This window comes from Psammomys obesus, unplaced genomic scaffold (genome assembly GCF_907164565.1).
Source record: "Psammomys obesus unplaced genomic scaffold, mPsaObe1.curated_primary_1811, whole genome shotgun sequence".
Classification (NCBI taxonomy): domain Eukaryota; kingdom Metazoa; phylum Chordata; class Mammalia; order Rodentia; family Muridae; genus Psammomys; species Psammomys obesus.
In genome coordinates this window covers 5,614,630-5,630,892 of record NW_026596117.1, presented here as the reverse complement: position 1 = coordinate 5,630,892, position 16,263 = coordinate 5,614,630, and the positions used below count along the sequence as shown (strand labels likewise).

At 35.9% G+C, this 16,263-nt stretch overlaps 1 protein-coding gene across 1 annotated transcript in view; it reads left to right on the top strand.

The window, feature by feature from the left end:
* The window catches only part of Adgrl3 (adhesion G protein-coupled receptor L3), a 736,167-nt gene that overhangs the window by 344,371 nt on the left and 375,533 nt on the right, over positions 1-16,263 (top strand). The window contains exon 6 of the mRNA XM_055629463.1: positions 9,078-9,291. Within this exon, the coding sequence (XP_055485438.1) occupies positions 9,078-9,291 (214 nt within the window). The remainder of the gene's footprint in view (positions 1-9,077; positions 9,292-16,263) is intronic.

Below are 16,263 nucleotides of genomic sequence, written 5' to 3'. Positions count from 1 at the left end.
TTTGCATATTCATATAACATGAAGTATTAACTTTGAAGTGAGCAAAGGAATTTCCCTTTGTATTTTTGATATGAACCCCAGAAGGCTATTGTGAATTTAAGAATCCTTCCTACCCTGCCTGTTTTTAATGCTCTCAGTTTCCTGTGCTTTGAGATACAGAAAGACTTGCTGCACTCTTTCACTTTGATTAACATAGTCGAAAGATGCTTTATCATATTAAAGGAAAAAATCCTTCGGGCAACTCTGCCTTCTTGGGTAAGCCAGGGACATACGGAGTTCAGATCAGCAACTGCTGATATATAAACTGCTAGTTTTTCTTAGCATATTGCATTCTGCTGTCAGGCACTCAAGGAGAATCATTGCACTTTCCCCTCTTTCTCTCCCTGGAGTTCTCCCTTACTTCACTTTCTTACTTCCTCAGTGTAAGACAGTTTCCTGTTGTAACAAGTGAGAATGATAATACTGCAAATATTTATTGTTGAAGTTTACATTTAAGTGATACTTTCCTAGTGCTTGAAAGCCAAGTTATAAGCGTTTGGAATTTTATTGTTTTTTTCCTTATATGATGTGTTACAATAGATTTCTCATTAATTGTGATTATTCCTTATTCTAATAATCTAATAAATTGTTGACTAGTGTTTCAAGAAATTGATTTCATTATTCTTTGTAAGTTTATGTTATATTATTCCATAATCCGTGTCCTTAAATTTGAGTTGTGTTCTGACTCTGATTTTATGGCCCTCTTTGATTTCACTTTCCCATTTATATTTTCTGCACTCTACCTGGAATATTGTATCATTCCTTCACCTGTATCCATGTATATGCTTTATGGGAAGTTTAGCATGTTAATTATTGTATTTCCCTTAACGATGCAGAGCTCACAGATCAAGCCTCTTGCCTTGTGTCAAGGACATGGAGCACTTCCTGTTTCTTCTGCTCTCAGTCACAGGAGCATCTCCTCTTTCCTGCTTAGAATTTTCCAGCATCCTATCATCCAGTCCACTGTGGCTTTTCTTAACCATGGACACCTCCTCCTACCTTTAAGACCTAGTCGCACTCCATGAAGTTTAATCACTTTCTTGACTTCATACTCTAACTCTGGAGCTTCTGCAGACGGTTCAGGCCCTGTTCTATGCAAGATCAGCTGAGGACAGAGATAACACCCAAGTGGAGAGAGATTTTAGGCAACATCCATCTCTTATGTCTCAAATGGCCATATTGTGTGTGATAACTGTACATTTAGAACCAAAGTGGTACAGCTTTTAAAAAGTTTCCTTCTTACATATGTAATCATTTCCGTGAGTTCTTGTCTATCACAAAACTATAATTGTTATTATTAAGGACATGTTCAGCATCTCCTTTGGATTTTTTGACATTTAGAATGTTGGGGAACTTATGATAATGTGAAATTTGATACAATTTTGGAACATTTTTCTCATAGGAATTTAATTAGCAAAAAATATAGAATAAAATTTAATAATTGTTGAAAAGTTACAGCAACTACATGTGAGCTGAGTTATTCAGATACTTACTATATCAGAGACATCCTCCATAAAGTTATTTCCGTTGAAGTCCACAGGTTTTTGTATATATATATATATATATATATTACATTGTATTGTCTAAATTTCATGCTTCTGTTTTTGACGATAGAACTTAATGTCCTTTTCTCCTTTCTTACGTTATCAGTTTAAATTTGGAGGTATTGTGCTTAACTAAGTTCTGAAATTTCATTAAAATTATTCCTTGTTGAAGTATTCTTGCTGAAATTCAGGATGTTAAAGTAGAGATAGAAGATGCACCTAATGTAGATGTGAAGTTGATATTTCTTTGGGATTCCAATACTTTTTCTTTGATAACCATTTTGGACTGTATTCTCAGACATATTTTTTAACACTTAAGTCAGTGTGTTGGCATCTACCAATGGCACAGAGAAAACATCCGTATTTAAGATAATTGTGTCAAAGTTTCCATTGAAGGATGAGAACAGGTAATACTTGTTTCATGGCCAAAATTTTAGTAATGAAATAGTTGCCAAAATCATTGCCCACAGAATAAAAACATATGCCGTTTAGCACCATATTTCCATCTGTAATTAAGAAACACATTAAATAGTCTTTAGTCTTCATGTACAAGTAGTTAATTAACTTCTTCCTCAGAAATCACTGGATATGAATCATTTTTAGTTTTCAAAAGATCATTTTTCTTATCATCATTGGAATTCAAGGAAGAGATTTTTAACAACTATTAATAATCTAATGATGTTTCCATATAGATTCTATGTAGTACATATAGTATCTATTGAACTATTTTTTTCTAATAAAAGAGATGGTAATATTAAATCATATGCATGGGATATTTGTAATAATTTTCTGACACTGGGGTAGTAATTATCCAGTATCCAATAGCTTCAATGTCAATTTTAAATATTCCTTCAAGCAGAGCTCTGAGTTTTATTCAGTAGCTTTAAACTCAGTTGATTGAAAACAAAACATTCATTCTTTGATAATCTCTGTGTATTAGGACTCTTGGGATAGTTGTATTATATGCATGTAGTGAAAAGACAGTGTTATAGTGTTACAGTGAAGAAAGGCAGGCAGACTTCCACTCTGACACTTTTGTAATTACCTGTGGTTGTCAGCAGAGGCTCTCCGTTTTCCTCAGGCTCTTCCTCCTCTGCTGGGCTGCCTGAGTGCTCTTTACATATACTATGGTTTTAGTCTGTATACTGCACCTGGACTTATGATACAACAGTTGTGTACATACAGGTATTATTCTGACAGCCTGCATTAAGTGTGTATCATGCTGAATTATTTATATTACTTTGTATGCTGTCCTCAACTAACTTATTTATTGATGGCCTCTTAAACCATTTGGTTGTTACTTCGTATTGATGATCTCCCACCACACAACAACTATGTCCTATATAAAGCATCATTATTTGAAAGTCCCCTGTTAGCACCCTAAGTTTAGCCTTGAAAGTTTCGAATCCCTGTACTTGGATTCCTGTCTCTTCGTATGTAGATATCAAACACACAGGTCATTCAAAGCATATTCCATCAGGCATCATTGTTCAGGCCTGATGACAATGGAGAGAGCCCAAGGAGGGAGGGCCTCACAAAACATAAAGACTTTAAAAACGAAATGGCTGAAGGTCCTAAATAATGAGAAAAGTTATGAAAAAAGACAGTAAATTCTCATCATTAACCATTATACAGAAGATATTTTTTAAGTCTACCTTTGACATGTAATTTAGGGCACATTTTGAGACTGTCTCTGATCTCTCCCTCTCTCTCTCCACACACACACACACACACAAAACACACACACACACACAGGTGTTTGTGTGTGTGTGTGTTTTGTGTTTGTCTAAGTTTGAAAGAGAAGGGAAATAGAATTTAAAAAACAAACAAACAAACAAACAAAAAAACAAAACAGCCCTCATGGAATTAGGAGCACAATGCAGCAGAAGTACTTTAAAAAAATTGTTTTTTCGTGATGGCATTTAACATTATACTAAACAGCTCTTTTAGGAGCTAACTAGGTAATATTGTAGTCTCCAGGAATGCATTCATTCAAACAATAGATGCTTCATTTGTGGAGTGGATTTTGTCAGTAGGTTTCCAAAATAGATAAATTATGTGTTAAAAGAAAGAAAGCTTCCACAAATGGAACTTGGTACTTTATATAAAATATCACTTGTGCATGCACCAGAGAGAAAGAGAGAGGAAGAGAGAGAGAGATTGAGGAGAGAGAGAGAGAGAGAAAGAGTCATCTGTATAGGCCCAAAGTAGATACATGGAAAATTTGGTTCTCCACACTTTAGTTGACTTTGCATCTACCTAGTGTTTGATTAGTAATGATGTTTTTGACAGTGACAACCCAGATTAAAGCTATGTCAATGTTTTGACAAAACTGACTGATGAGTTTAATCAGCCAAATTGTCCACTTAGTCCGACATGGGCTCTGTCAGTGTGGCATAGTTATGTGTTGGTTCTTTGTTAAATTAAGTTGACTTCAACCTAATTGTCTAAATGAGCATAATATAGCCAGATAAACGCAGCATTCAGACTCTTTACAAAGTAATTCTTCTTAAATAACCATACCCAGGTTAAGAAATAGTTTGTCTTTTAACAAAACAAATGTTCAAATTTTATTTTAAGGCATTATAAAACTTATGTGTTTAAATATATTTTCTGAAAACTAAAGCACCGGTATGATTCCATTTCAGAGACAAAATTCATAAAACTGGATTCATGAGCTGGAACCTTCTTTTATCATTCAGTCATTTTTTTTTTACTTTCAGATTCAAATAAGAAAAATATCTTTATTCATGAGGAGATAATTTTAATATTGGAAAAGTATGAATGTTTAGAAAGCTGTGCAAATTTCTTTTTTTTTTGTGTTTTTTTTTGTGTGTTTTTTTTTTGTGCAAATTTCTTAATGGTAAACAGGGATATTTTAATTTAGGGACAGCAGATATTGAATTTCTACTTTGGGACAATATCCTGCCAAAATGTTGACACTAAACAAAGTAAGAAAATAACTTTTAGTCAGACTATCACAATTGTAACATTATGATCATCATCATGTCAGTGGTCAGAGTTGTTACAAATGTTCTACATTATTGTGTGTGTGTGTGTGTGTGTGTGTGTGTGTGTGTGTAATTCATTAATGTGTCCCTGTGTGACACTCAAGGTTTTACCCACAGTATGGATGCTTCCATTTTTCTAACGTGTAAACTGGGGTTGGATGCCCTAAAGTGTCCTCACCAGGGTGTAGAAGGTTAGACTGCATCAGGTTGTCCACTCACATTGGGACCCATCCTGAGTCCCCTTCCAACTGCTTCACATAATGGGGTGTGGCAACGCCACCCATTTCCTTGTAGGGAATGAGAGCTAATACTATTTGGGAATAAAGTTGGGGCCAGCTTTTTGGTAGTAAGGAGTAATCCAGACACTTGGAGACAGGTGAGGTTTCGTGTGTGTGTGTGTGTGTGTGTGTGTGTGTGTGTGTGTGTGTGTAAAGAGAGGGGGAAGAAAATAGAACATAAATCAAGATATATGGTATGTTGAAAGGCAGCCATCCTGGAACCAGATTACAGTGTATACAATGCAGCCAGAAGTACTTTTTATTTTTAGTTTTTGAAGATTTTTTACAATTTATTTTTTAATTACGTGTCAACGTGCATGCCTGTGTTTGGGTATGCATGCCTAAGGCTAGATGCCCCAAGAGTTTATCAGATCCTCAGGATCTGGAGTGCCAGGATATTGAGAGCCCCCTGGTGTGCGTATTGGGAACTAAACTGTGATCTCTGGAAGAGTATCCATATGACCTCTGTGGCATCCCTCCAGCCCCAAGCACAAGTACTTTAAGAAGTTATACAGGGTCTGACACAAAAACAAAAATAAGATAAAAGTTATGTCATTCTAAAATTTAAATAATGGATGTATTTTCAAAGAAATCATTATCTCTAAAGTCAAAATAGTTGTAATATTGACCTTGCTCGGATGTTTCTTTTCACATCTCTGCTTCTCCTTACAGCCCTTTCTTCCACATTTCATGCTTAGGAAAAGAACAAAAATCCATATACTGTAAATACTTATTGTTATGGATAGACACATTAGGGAATTAACCAACTGTGCAAATTTAATTTGTCCCTTATGTTTACCTATGACCATGTCTGTTATTTAGAAATCTTCTTATTTCACAGTTGGTAAATACTTCAAGTATAATTTTAATTATATGGTTTAAGGAAAACCTGGTTAGTTTCTTTTTAATTGATTATTTTATTTTTTGTTTATTAAAGTTTATTCACTTTATATCCCACCCAATCTCACCCTTTCTTTTTCTTCTCCTCCCATGCCCCTCTCCCAGTCAACTGATAGGGGAGGTACTCTTACATCTGACCCTATATTATCAGGTCTCATCAGGATTGGCTAAATTGCCTTCCTCTGTGGCCTGATACAGTTGCACTCCCCCAAGGGGGAGGTGATCAAAGAGCCAGCCACTGAATTCATTTCAGATACAGCCTCTCTTCCCCTTAGAATTCATTTCAGAGACAACCCCTGTTCCCCTTACTAGGAAATCCCCTTATTTGGAGGCTAAGCTGATATGGGCTACCTCTTTGCAGGGGGTGTAGGTTATATCCATGCATGGTCCTTGGTTGCAGTATTAGTCTCAGAAAATACCCCTGGGCCCAGATTTCTTGGCTCTGTTGCTCTCCTTGTGGAGCTCCTGTCCCCTCCAGGTCTTTCTGTCTCCTTCTTCTTTCATAAAATTCCCTGCACTCTGCCCAAAGATTGGCTGTGTGTTTCTGCATCTGCTTTGATACCCTGCTGGGTAGCATCCTTCAGAGGCCCTCTGTGGTAGGCTCCTGTCCTGTTCCCTGTCCCCTCCCTGACTTCCCCCCACCCCCACTTCTGATATTTATCCAGTTTACTCTCTCAGTGAGGATTGAGCAACTTCCCTAGGGTTCTCTTTCTTTACCTTCTTTAGGAGTATAGATTTTAGTATGTTTATCCTATGTGATATGACCAATATCCACCTGTAAGTGTGTATATACCATGTGTGTCTTTCTGCTTCTGAGTTACTTCACTCAGGATGATCTTTTCTAGTTCCCATCATTTGCCCGCAAATTTAATGATTTCCTTGTTTTTAATTGCTGAGTAGTATTCCATTGTGTAAACGTACCACAATTTCTGTATCCATTCCTCAGTCGAGGGACATCTGGGTTGTTTCCAGATTCTGGCTATTACAAATAAAACTGCTATGAACATGGTTGAGTGAATTTTCTTGTTGTATACTTGTGTGTATTTTAGATATATGCTTAGGAGTGCTATAGCTGGATCTGGAGGTAGCACTAATCCTAATTTTCTGAGAAAGCGCCAGATAGATTTCCAAAGTGGTTGTACAAGGTTACATCCTAACAACAATGGAGGAGGGTTCCCCTTTCTCCACAACCTCTCCAGCATGTGTTGTCACTTGAGTTTTTGATCTTAGCCATTCTGATGGGTGTAAGGTGAAATCTCAGGGCTGTTTTTTTTGCATTTCTCTGATGAGTAAGAATGTTGAGCATTTCTTTAAGTGTTTCTCTGCCATTTGATATACCTTGATTGAGAATTCTCTGTTTAGCTCTGATCCCCGTTTTTTAAATTAGATTACTTGATTTTTTTTTTTTTTGGTGTTTAACTTTTGAGTTCTTTATATATTCTGGATATTAGTCCTCTGTCAGATATCGGGTTGGCAAATTTCCTTTCCCAATCAATAGGTTATCGTTTTGTTCTGATGACAGTGCCATTTGCTTTACAGAAGCTTTTTAGTTTCATAAGGTTCCATTTATTGATTGTTGATCTTAGAGCTTGTGCCATTGGTGTTCTCTTCAGGAAGTTGTCTCCTGTGCCAAGGAGTTCAAGCCTCTTTCCCCCTTTTTCTTCTAACAGGTTTAGTGTATCTGATTTTATGTTGAGGTCTTTGATCCACTTGGATTTAATTTTGTGTAGGGTGATAAATATAGATCTATTTGCATTTTTCTGCATGTGGACATCTAGTTAGACCAGCACCATTTGTTGAAGATGCTGTATTTTTTCCATTGTATGGTTTTGGCTTCTTTGTCAAAAATCAAGTATCTATAGGTGTATGGGTTTATTTCTGGGTCTTCTATTTGATTCTGTTGATCCGTCATTCTGTTTCTGTGCCAGTACCATACAGTTTTTATTACTGTTGCTCTGTAGTACAGCTTGAGATCAGGGATGGAGATACCTCCAGAGGATCTTTTATTGTACAGGATTGTTTTTAGCAATTCTGCATAGTTTTTCCAAATGAAATTGAGAATTGTTCTTTTAATCTCTGTAAAGAACTGTGTAGGTATTTTGATGGGAATTGCATTGAATATATAGATTGCTTTTGGTAGGATGGCCATTTTCACTATGTTAATCCTACTGCTCCACGAGCTTGGGAGACCTTTTCATTTTCTGATATCTTCTTAAATTTCTTTCTTCAGAGACTTGAAGTTTTTTTTTTTTTTTTTTTCAAACAGGTGTTTGACGTTTTTAGAGTCACACCAAGGTACTTTATGTTATTTGTGGCTATTGTGAAGGGGGTTGTTTCCCTAATTTCTTTCTTAGCCTTTTCATCTTCCGTATACAGGAGGGCTACTGATTATTTTTAGTTAATTTTGATCCAATCACTTTGTTGAAGATGTTCATCAGCCTCAGTTCTTTGGTAGAATTCTTGGGGTCACTCATAGATACTATCATATCATCTGCGAACAGTAATACTTTGAATTTGGTTAGTTTTTATGACAATTTAGACATATGACTTTCAATGATGTGCTGGCCAAAAAAAGGAGAAAATATTAAACATTTTAAAGATTCACGTCAAAAATATTAACATGAACTGATAGAAATATTATGTAGCAAAATTAACTATGTACGTGCACCCATTATTTAAAATGTGAGAACCCTGAATATTCACTTATAGCAACTGTAGAGGGTAAATATGGAGTTTTCTTGATATTTTAAAAAGATTTTTATAACAGTACACCTCACAAAAAATTGGCAAAGTAATTCACAAAAATGAAATATAGGCCAAAAATTTCAAATATTCTTTTTTTTTTGTAGAAATAAGATATTAAATTAAAATAAAGACTAAAATAAAGACATGATGCCATTGTTTATCCATTTGACTAAATTTAAGTGAATTGATTACATTTAATTTTGAAAAACAATATGGTATTGGTGAAGTATATTTTTTAGTGTTAAAAAACAATTATCTATACTTGACATTTGCCTCTCTTGAAATATTAATTTCATATAAAAATTAAGAATAATTTTTGCCACTGTAAGAACAAACTCAGAGGCAGCTTAAGCATTTAAGAAGTTATTGCTATAGTTTTATTGGGGGAGGTTGTCATTGGTGTTGCTCTAATGAGGAATATTCTCCATTACTCAAAATTATGACTCCTAGCTGTTTTAGCCCTTGTTCTAGTTAACCCAGATACCGGAGAAGCAAATGTGTGTCATGTCCTTGGATGTGCAATGATGATGATGACCATGTCTTTCTACCTCCTCCCATAGCTTTCAGCCGTGCCCCAATTCCCATGGCAGTGGTTCGCCGAGAGCTCTCCTGTGAGAGCTACCCCATTGAGCTCCGCTGTCCCGGCACAGACGTCATCATGATTGAGAGCGCCAACTACGGGAGGACAGATGACAAGATCTGTGACTCTGACCCTGCTCAGATGGAGAATATCCGATGTTATCTGCCAGATGCCTATAAAATTATGTCTCAAAGGTATGGCGCCTCCAGACCTCTTTCTTCATTTTATGTATATCAAAAACCAGTGTAAGCCTGCTTGATAGACTGAGCATGGATATGAGCATACGAGCATAAGGTGGGGTGTGTGTGTGTGTTGTTGTTGTTGTTTGTTTGTTTGTTTAAAGAGAATTCTATAGTTTCCAGTGTAGATCATTCCCCATATCACCAGAACGCTGGTGCTACCATCCCACCACGGCACTTGGACAATAGAAAAACTCATTAGCATTATTAGTAAGTTTAACGATGCAATCTGCCTAGCGTCGTATTCTGACGGTGTTCTCTAAAAATGGGTTGGTTATAAAAGAGACAAAATTCATTCTTTATTTTTTTTTCGAAATTTTCAAAGTCAGAGTTTTCTCTAAAATGTATAGTGTGGAAATCATCTCACTCATTTTTATTCCCTAATTTCGTAAGGATAATAGAGAAAACAAAAAGGCTGGTCAATGGGACCAGTGATTAAAGCAGTTGATGCTCTTATGGAGGACCCCGGTTTGATTTTTAGCACTCACATGGAAACAAAACACCAACTACTGCTTGTAAGGACACTTTCAGGCTCTCTGATCCCCTCTTCAGGCCTCATTGGCACCTGGACAGCTTTGTTGCACATGCAGAAAAGCCAACACAGGCACACACATGAATGAAATTAAGTTAAATAACTCAATGTGTAATTTACATTATAATGAATCAAAACATAGTAAAAGGTGATTGAAAAGGATTATATGAACTTGGGAAAATGAAAAAAAATACTAATTTGTATATAGGATTTGAAGTGTATTTAATATGTGTGACTGTTTAAGCCATGTGAAAGTGTATAAACTAAGGTGTCACATAATTTCTGAGATAAGGTAAACTGCTTGAGTTTAAGAAGATAGGTCTATAGGTATCTATAGCAAAGAAGATTAAAGAAGATTTGCTATAATAAATGTTTCTTGCAAGTTAATTAATTATATAGATATTCTCTAGATGTATACATATATGTAAAGAGAAGGAACACATATGTAAACATTGTTCACTACAATGATTTCTTAGAAATATTTGCACATTTTATGTCTTCCCACTTTATCAGTGTGATTAGTTACTAAGTAATTCACCAGTAAGTTATGAATTTACTGAATGCATTTTATAATTGAGTAGGCTCACTTTTTCATAAGAATTTTTACTTGGACATGATTGATTTTCTCATAAAGGAGCTATTAAATATGAGAAGAAATTACATCACAGAGAAAACTAAGCAGTTTGAGGATTAAGCACAAATACAATGCAGTGGCCCCTGCTCTGTGCCCAAACTCCAGAGTTAACTAAGTAGCACATACAAAACAGAGTCTTCTCTATTTTGGCTCATGAGATCCATCCTTAGTTTAACTATCTATCTTCTTTTAAAAATATTTTATTAAGGGGGCTGGAGAGATGGCTGCTCTTCCAGAGGTCATGAGTTCAATTCCCAGCAACCACATGGTGGCTCACAACCATCTATAATGAGATCTGGTGCCCTCTGCTGTTCCACAGGTGTACATGCAGACCGAACATTATATACATAATTAATAAATAAATAAATCTTTAAAAATATTTTTTTATGACTGTGTGCGTGTACAATGTGCAGGAAGCACAAAGATGTCATGATGGATGCCTGGGGCCCAGAGGACTATTTTTATGGAGTTGGTTGTCTTTCTAGCTTTACTTGGGTTCAGGGATTAAATTAAAATCTTTAGCCTTGTAAGGCATGTGTCTATGCACTGAGCTATCTCACTGGGCTCAATTTATTTCTTAATATTTATTTTTTATGTTTATGTATGGTTAATAGGCTATTAGGGTAAATATTTTTAGGTTAAAGATAGATGTATATGTTATTAGTACATAACATATGTCTGACGAACAGGTCATTTGAAGGATGCTGGAGGGAGAATTCACTTTGCACATGCTGTGGACTTTGGTCTGTCTGTAGATAAAAAGATGACTTATGCTAAAGCACGTGTTGGGAAAACATATGAGTCTGCTCTTAAGGATCTGTTTGATAAAAGTTGGATACCTTCTTTACTTGTGTGTCTTTCTTATTAACATCGATGAAGTCCATCTAGTCTAGACGTCCTTTTATACCTGAGAGGACATCAGTCCTTTCTTTATCTCGCTGTAATATTTCCTCTGGAAAGGTTTGCAGAGTGGCTAAATGTTTATTTCAGTTGGGTAATCACACATAAGATGGCATTGGTTCTGTAAGAGGTGTTTTGAGGTAGTCCTGATTTTCTGAGAAGAGGGGTAAATGGGGCATAGAAAAATCCTGAACTTCATTAGTTTTGTTCTATATGAGACTTTCCTTGAAATTGTTTTAGGCGTCCACTAATAGCATTCCAAAATAATCCATTAGTCTTGTAACTATTCCAAAAGCTTAGTAATGACCGAAGTATATAGGCCGTGTACACATGGGGACAAATGCGCAGTGGGCGACTGCCTTCAACACTAACTAAATCCGCGGAGGAAATCCTCCTGATAAGATCTTAATGGAGATTTTTCAGGTTGGCTGAAATAACTCTGGCCGTTCACCTTTGGGCTGTTTAGTGTACTGCACTTTCAGTTTCCAAAATAATTGGTTTGATCTTTATAGAGAGACGTTTGGGTCCCTCTTGTCCGAAGACTAAGGCTACTCAGCTTCTTTATAATTAACTGCTACGATGTCACGTCAACCACGGCATGTCAAATAATGGTAATAATTACCAACTATGACACAGGGATGCTATGCTGATAACATGGATATTGCTAAGCAAAACGGCATATTAAAAATGAAATAAAAATTAAAAGGAACCTTTCTAAAGTGTATATTAGATAAATGGATTTTTGTTTTCAAATTTAAGCTTTTAGAAAAATATTTTTTCGGGGTATAAATATTAAGTAAGTCTTGAGGGAGGATTATTACTAAGTACATCCTTGCATAAACTTGTGAAAGGCTTTCTAACTTGCTTAAATCTCATAGGCTAGACAGATGAGACAAAGAGACATATTTTATATTGAATTTGGACAAGTTACATAAACTAAAGTTTGAACTAGGTTTCTGATAATGAAGTACATTTGTTTATCCTTTTGAAACTTCACATCCCTCCTTACTGTGTGTGTACATCAGATAGTCCAAGTCACAACACAGCTGGTTCTCTTTATCAGGTTGTAGGTCTCGAGAATGCTGAATTGATGTTTTTACCTACAACCAACTTTAGTGTCTAAAGTTTGAGGCTAAATTTTAAGTATAAAAAGTTGTACATTTAATTCAAATAAATATGATAGCAGACATACACATCTGTCTACAGTAGAACCGTCTACTCTGATATCCTATTGAGAGATGCCGCTTGGCTCACAGACCTCAGAATTGCTCGGATATAAGGCTGGATGGCTTTGGTCCCTTGGTTTGATCTGCAGTGCACATATACACACACCCAAACTGCATCCAGTTTTCCCAAATCTAAATGATCTCAGGCCATCGTTCCCATCTGCTCAGCCTCCTTAATATTTCATATGTATTGCATCTTTTGCATATTAAAGGTTGATTTAAATGATGCAGTACATTTATTTATCTCTCTGAAACTTCACACCTCCTTATTGTGTGTGTACATCAGGTAGTCCAAGTTACAACACAGCTGGTTCTCTTGGTCTAATTGTAGGTTTCGAGAATGCCGAATTAATGTTTTTACTTACAACCAACTTTAGTGTCCAAATGAGTAAACACATAATGCTCTCTAATTCAGTTGTGTTCATTAACAACTGTCTCCACTTTGATATTTATATGGCTTCTCCTCTTCGCATGTTGTGTTTATATATTTTAGAGATGTTTTAGAAGAAATATCCCACATAGTTTTGGGATCTTAGTGTGAAAATAGCTTTTAGCATATGCACAACTTCAGGAAGTTTCCATGTAGACTCAAGCTAGAGTTTCATGTTGGTTTCAGCTATTAACTCTGATATGTGAGTCATTAACTCAGTCAGCTCTTGAAAGTACATAAATGGGGTTTATTGTGACAGTCAGGTTTGATGGATAAATAAGCCAGGCATGGTTCCTGCACATAAAATATCCTGGACAGATAAAATGCAGCCAACAGGATCATTTAACTCAGCATCTTATACTTTTCTCATTTACATTTATTAAGGAGATCAAAAGAGGAAATTTTTATCATGGTAGGTGATATCAGAGAGCCTGTTGGGCAGAAAGGTGTTAAAGTTGTCTCACTTACATGCAACCTGTGTAAGCCGAAGGACACCAAAAGGGCACAGGCAGAGCAGCCTTGATCCTTTAACTTCTACTGTGGCTATCAGACTGGCTAGTGCTCTGCTCAGGAAGTTCTTGCATTTCGTTTGGTCCAGTCCTCTCCAACTCTGACAATGCTTGGAGTCAAATTCTTCTTTCAAAGCTCTTGTTGTATATCATGTACACATGAAATGAAGATTCCATAGAAATGCGAGATGTACACAGCTTGATTAATTTCCTTCTTTAAATTTTGACTCGGAGCCCTTACTACATATTGGCTATCATTTCTCTTTAAATGTAAGAAATCTGTATGTCATGTATATTGACATTTAACCTTCTTTTTGTATTATCATAGTATATGTAGTCTCATAGTCTTATTTTACATATGCCTGCCTATAATTTTTTTACTGTAAAAGCATTTGCAGAGAGGTATGTGTATACACATACTTGTGTATATTTATTTGGACATGTAATTTCACTCACCTGTGCATATAGAAACTTGCATAAATCAAATGTATATAACTCAAGGGTTTTTCAAAAAGTATACTCATCCATGTATCTAACAAACCAGTGAAGAGATTGAACATCAGCCACACCTCTCTGTAAGGATGTCTCAATTCTGACTTTGAACAACCGAAATTAGTTTTTGCTCATTTTATAATTAAAAAATGATTTTGTATAAGATATACTTGAACCTGGCTTTTGTCATTCAATGTATTTGTTGCTGTCCGTTGTCACTGAAGATCTTTTTATATGCCATATCTTTGTCATTTTAAATATAATTATTTCTTACCACTTTTATAGAGCAGGGAAATCTTTATAATGAGTTGGTTTCAAAACATTTTTATTACTATTTTCTCAGACCAGTTGCTGTTCATATCTCTCTCTCCTCAAGAATGAATGCCATGACTTAACCTATTTTTTTAATGTGTTTATCCTTGATACATATTTTTAGGCTAAAAAGTAAGTATTTAAAATGAAGTTAACTTTACTTCTCAGTGGTGTTATGAGAGAGGCACAAAAATAAATCTGTCATTAACATTTGAATTAACTTAGGATCACAGGTCATGGAGTGCATACAGTAGAAATATATGTTCTAATTAAATAAAATGCCTCATTTTTTATTATAGTTTCAGGAGTATTTTAACAGTATTATATTTTTGGATGTTATAATCACACAGGGGACATGGAGGAAGAGAGGGAGCTCGGAGAAAGAGAGAATTGTTTCTCACCTTTTGGAAGTTACTCCACAGTTGATATCAGCAGCACTGCAGGGGATTTTACAGCTTCCTGAGAGATGTTGGTTTCTGTTGTACTCATTTCCAGAGTAGTTGAAAAAAGCCTTCTATTACAGTACAAGAAGGATGCCAGTGGCAGATTTTGTATGTACCTAGCCTACAAAGTGCTCTCAGTGATGGGGAGTTTACATCTCCTCTGATGGATCCATTGCAAGATATTTCATGATTCCCTTCAACATTACAGAAAACAACCAAACCAAAAACAAAACAAAACAAAACAAGATTTTAAATGCTTGTATTTTTTCACACTGAAGTAGAACCTATTTTGGCTGCACATTGGATTGACATTTGTATAAAATAAATGAAAGACGGAGAGAAAAGCCGATGACCCATTCTCATAGCCCCAATATACACAGAATATAGGTATTCAGCAAATGGTCTCATTTGAGAGTACTTACCTATGTTTTCCCACATTTTATTTTCATTTGTATCTGAGAACCTATTATTAACTTCATTTTGAAAGAATTTTTGTGTTTAACAAAGTTTAAGGAAAAAAGAAATCTGGTTCTTTCGTGATATTATTCTAAATGCAGAAATATCAGAACAGCTAAATGTAAAGGTTTGTGCTGCTGGAGACTGCTTTTAATAAAGACTATTATTGATACCATTTTTTAAAGGCAAATCTGTCATATAGTGACCAAACATTAAAATCCTTTTTCTATTTTGAATTATAATATAATTACATAATTTCTCCCTTCCTTTTTCTCCCTCTGAAGCCTCCCATGTACCTTCTCACTCCAGTTCAAATTCACAGCCTTTGTTGTTGTTGTTGTGTATTTATCGTGTATGTACACATGTCCGCGCATGTCATTTTTTTCCTCTAATCTGCTCAGTTTGTATAATGTGCATATCTACATGTTTTCAGGGCTGAACCCTTGGTATCGGAGCTTTCTGAGCGTTCCGTCTTCCGCGTTAGTGTATCTTTTGTTGCTTTCCTTGTTCAGTTCCTGTTTACATTGGCGTGTTTGTGAGATTTCATGAGTGCAGATTCTGCCGTTTCTAAGAAACACAACACCAAACTCCCCATTACTCAGGCTCTCCACGACAGCTTCCCCAGTGTTCACTGCGCCTTAGGTGTGATACATTTCGATTGGTTGTAGTTTTCTGTAATGGGCTCTATCTGTTGTAACATTTCCCTTATGAGGGATCCGAAGTACATTGCCTTGTGCATATAAGCACACATGTTTAAAATGTAGTTAGGGATTGTGCTGGTTTAGTAAAGTGGCGGTTGTAAATTCTCCTCCAAGATCCATCACTTCGCTATCCCTAAACAGTTACGTCTTCGGTACTAGCCATGCTCTCCCGCTTGTTGAGTGGATGGTAGAATTTTTAAAGGATGCTAAGGAGAGGTCTCCAGGTAGTTTCCTAAACTTCTGATAGTTCCCTAAGACGATAGCATGATCCAAACTCATTTAACCGTTTCTT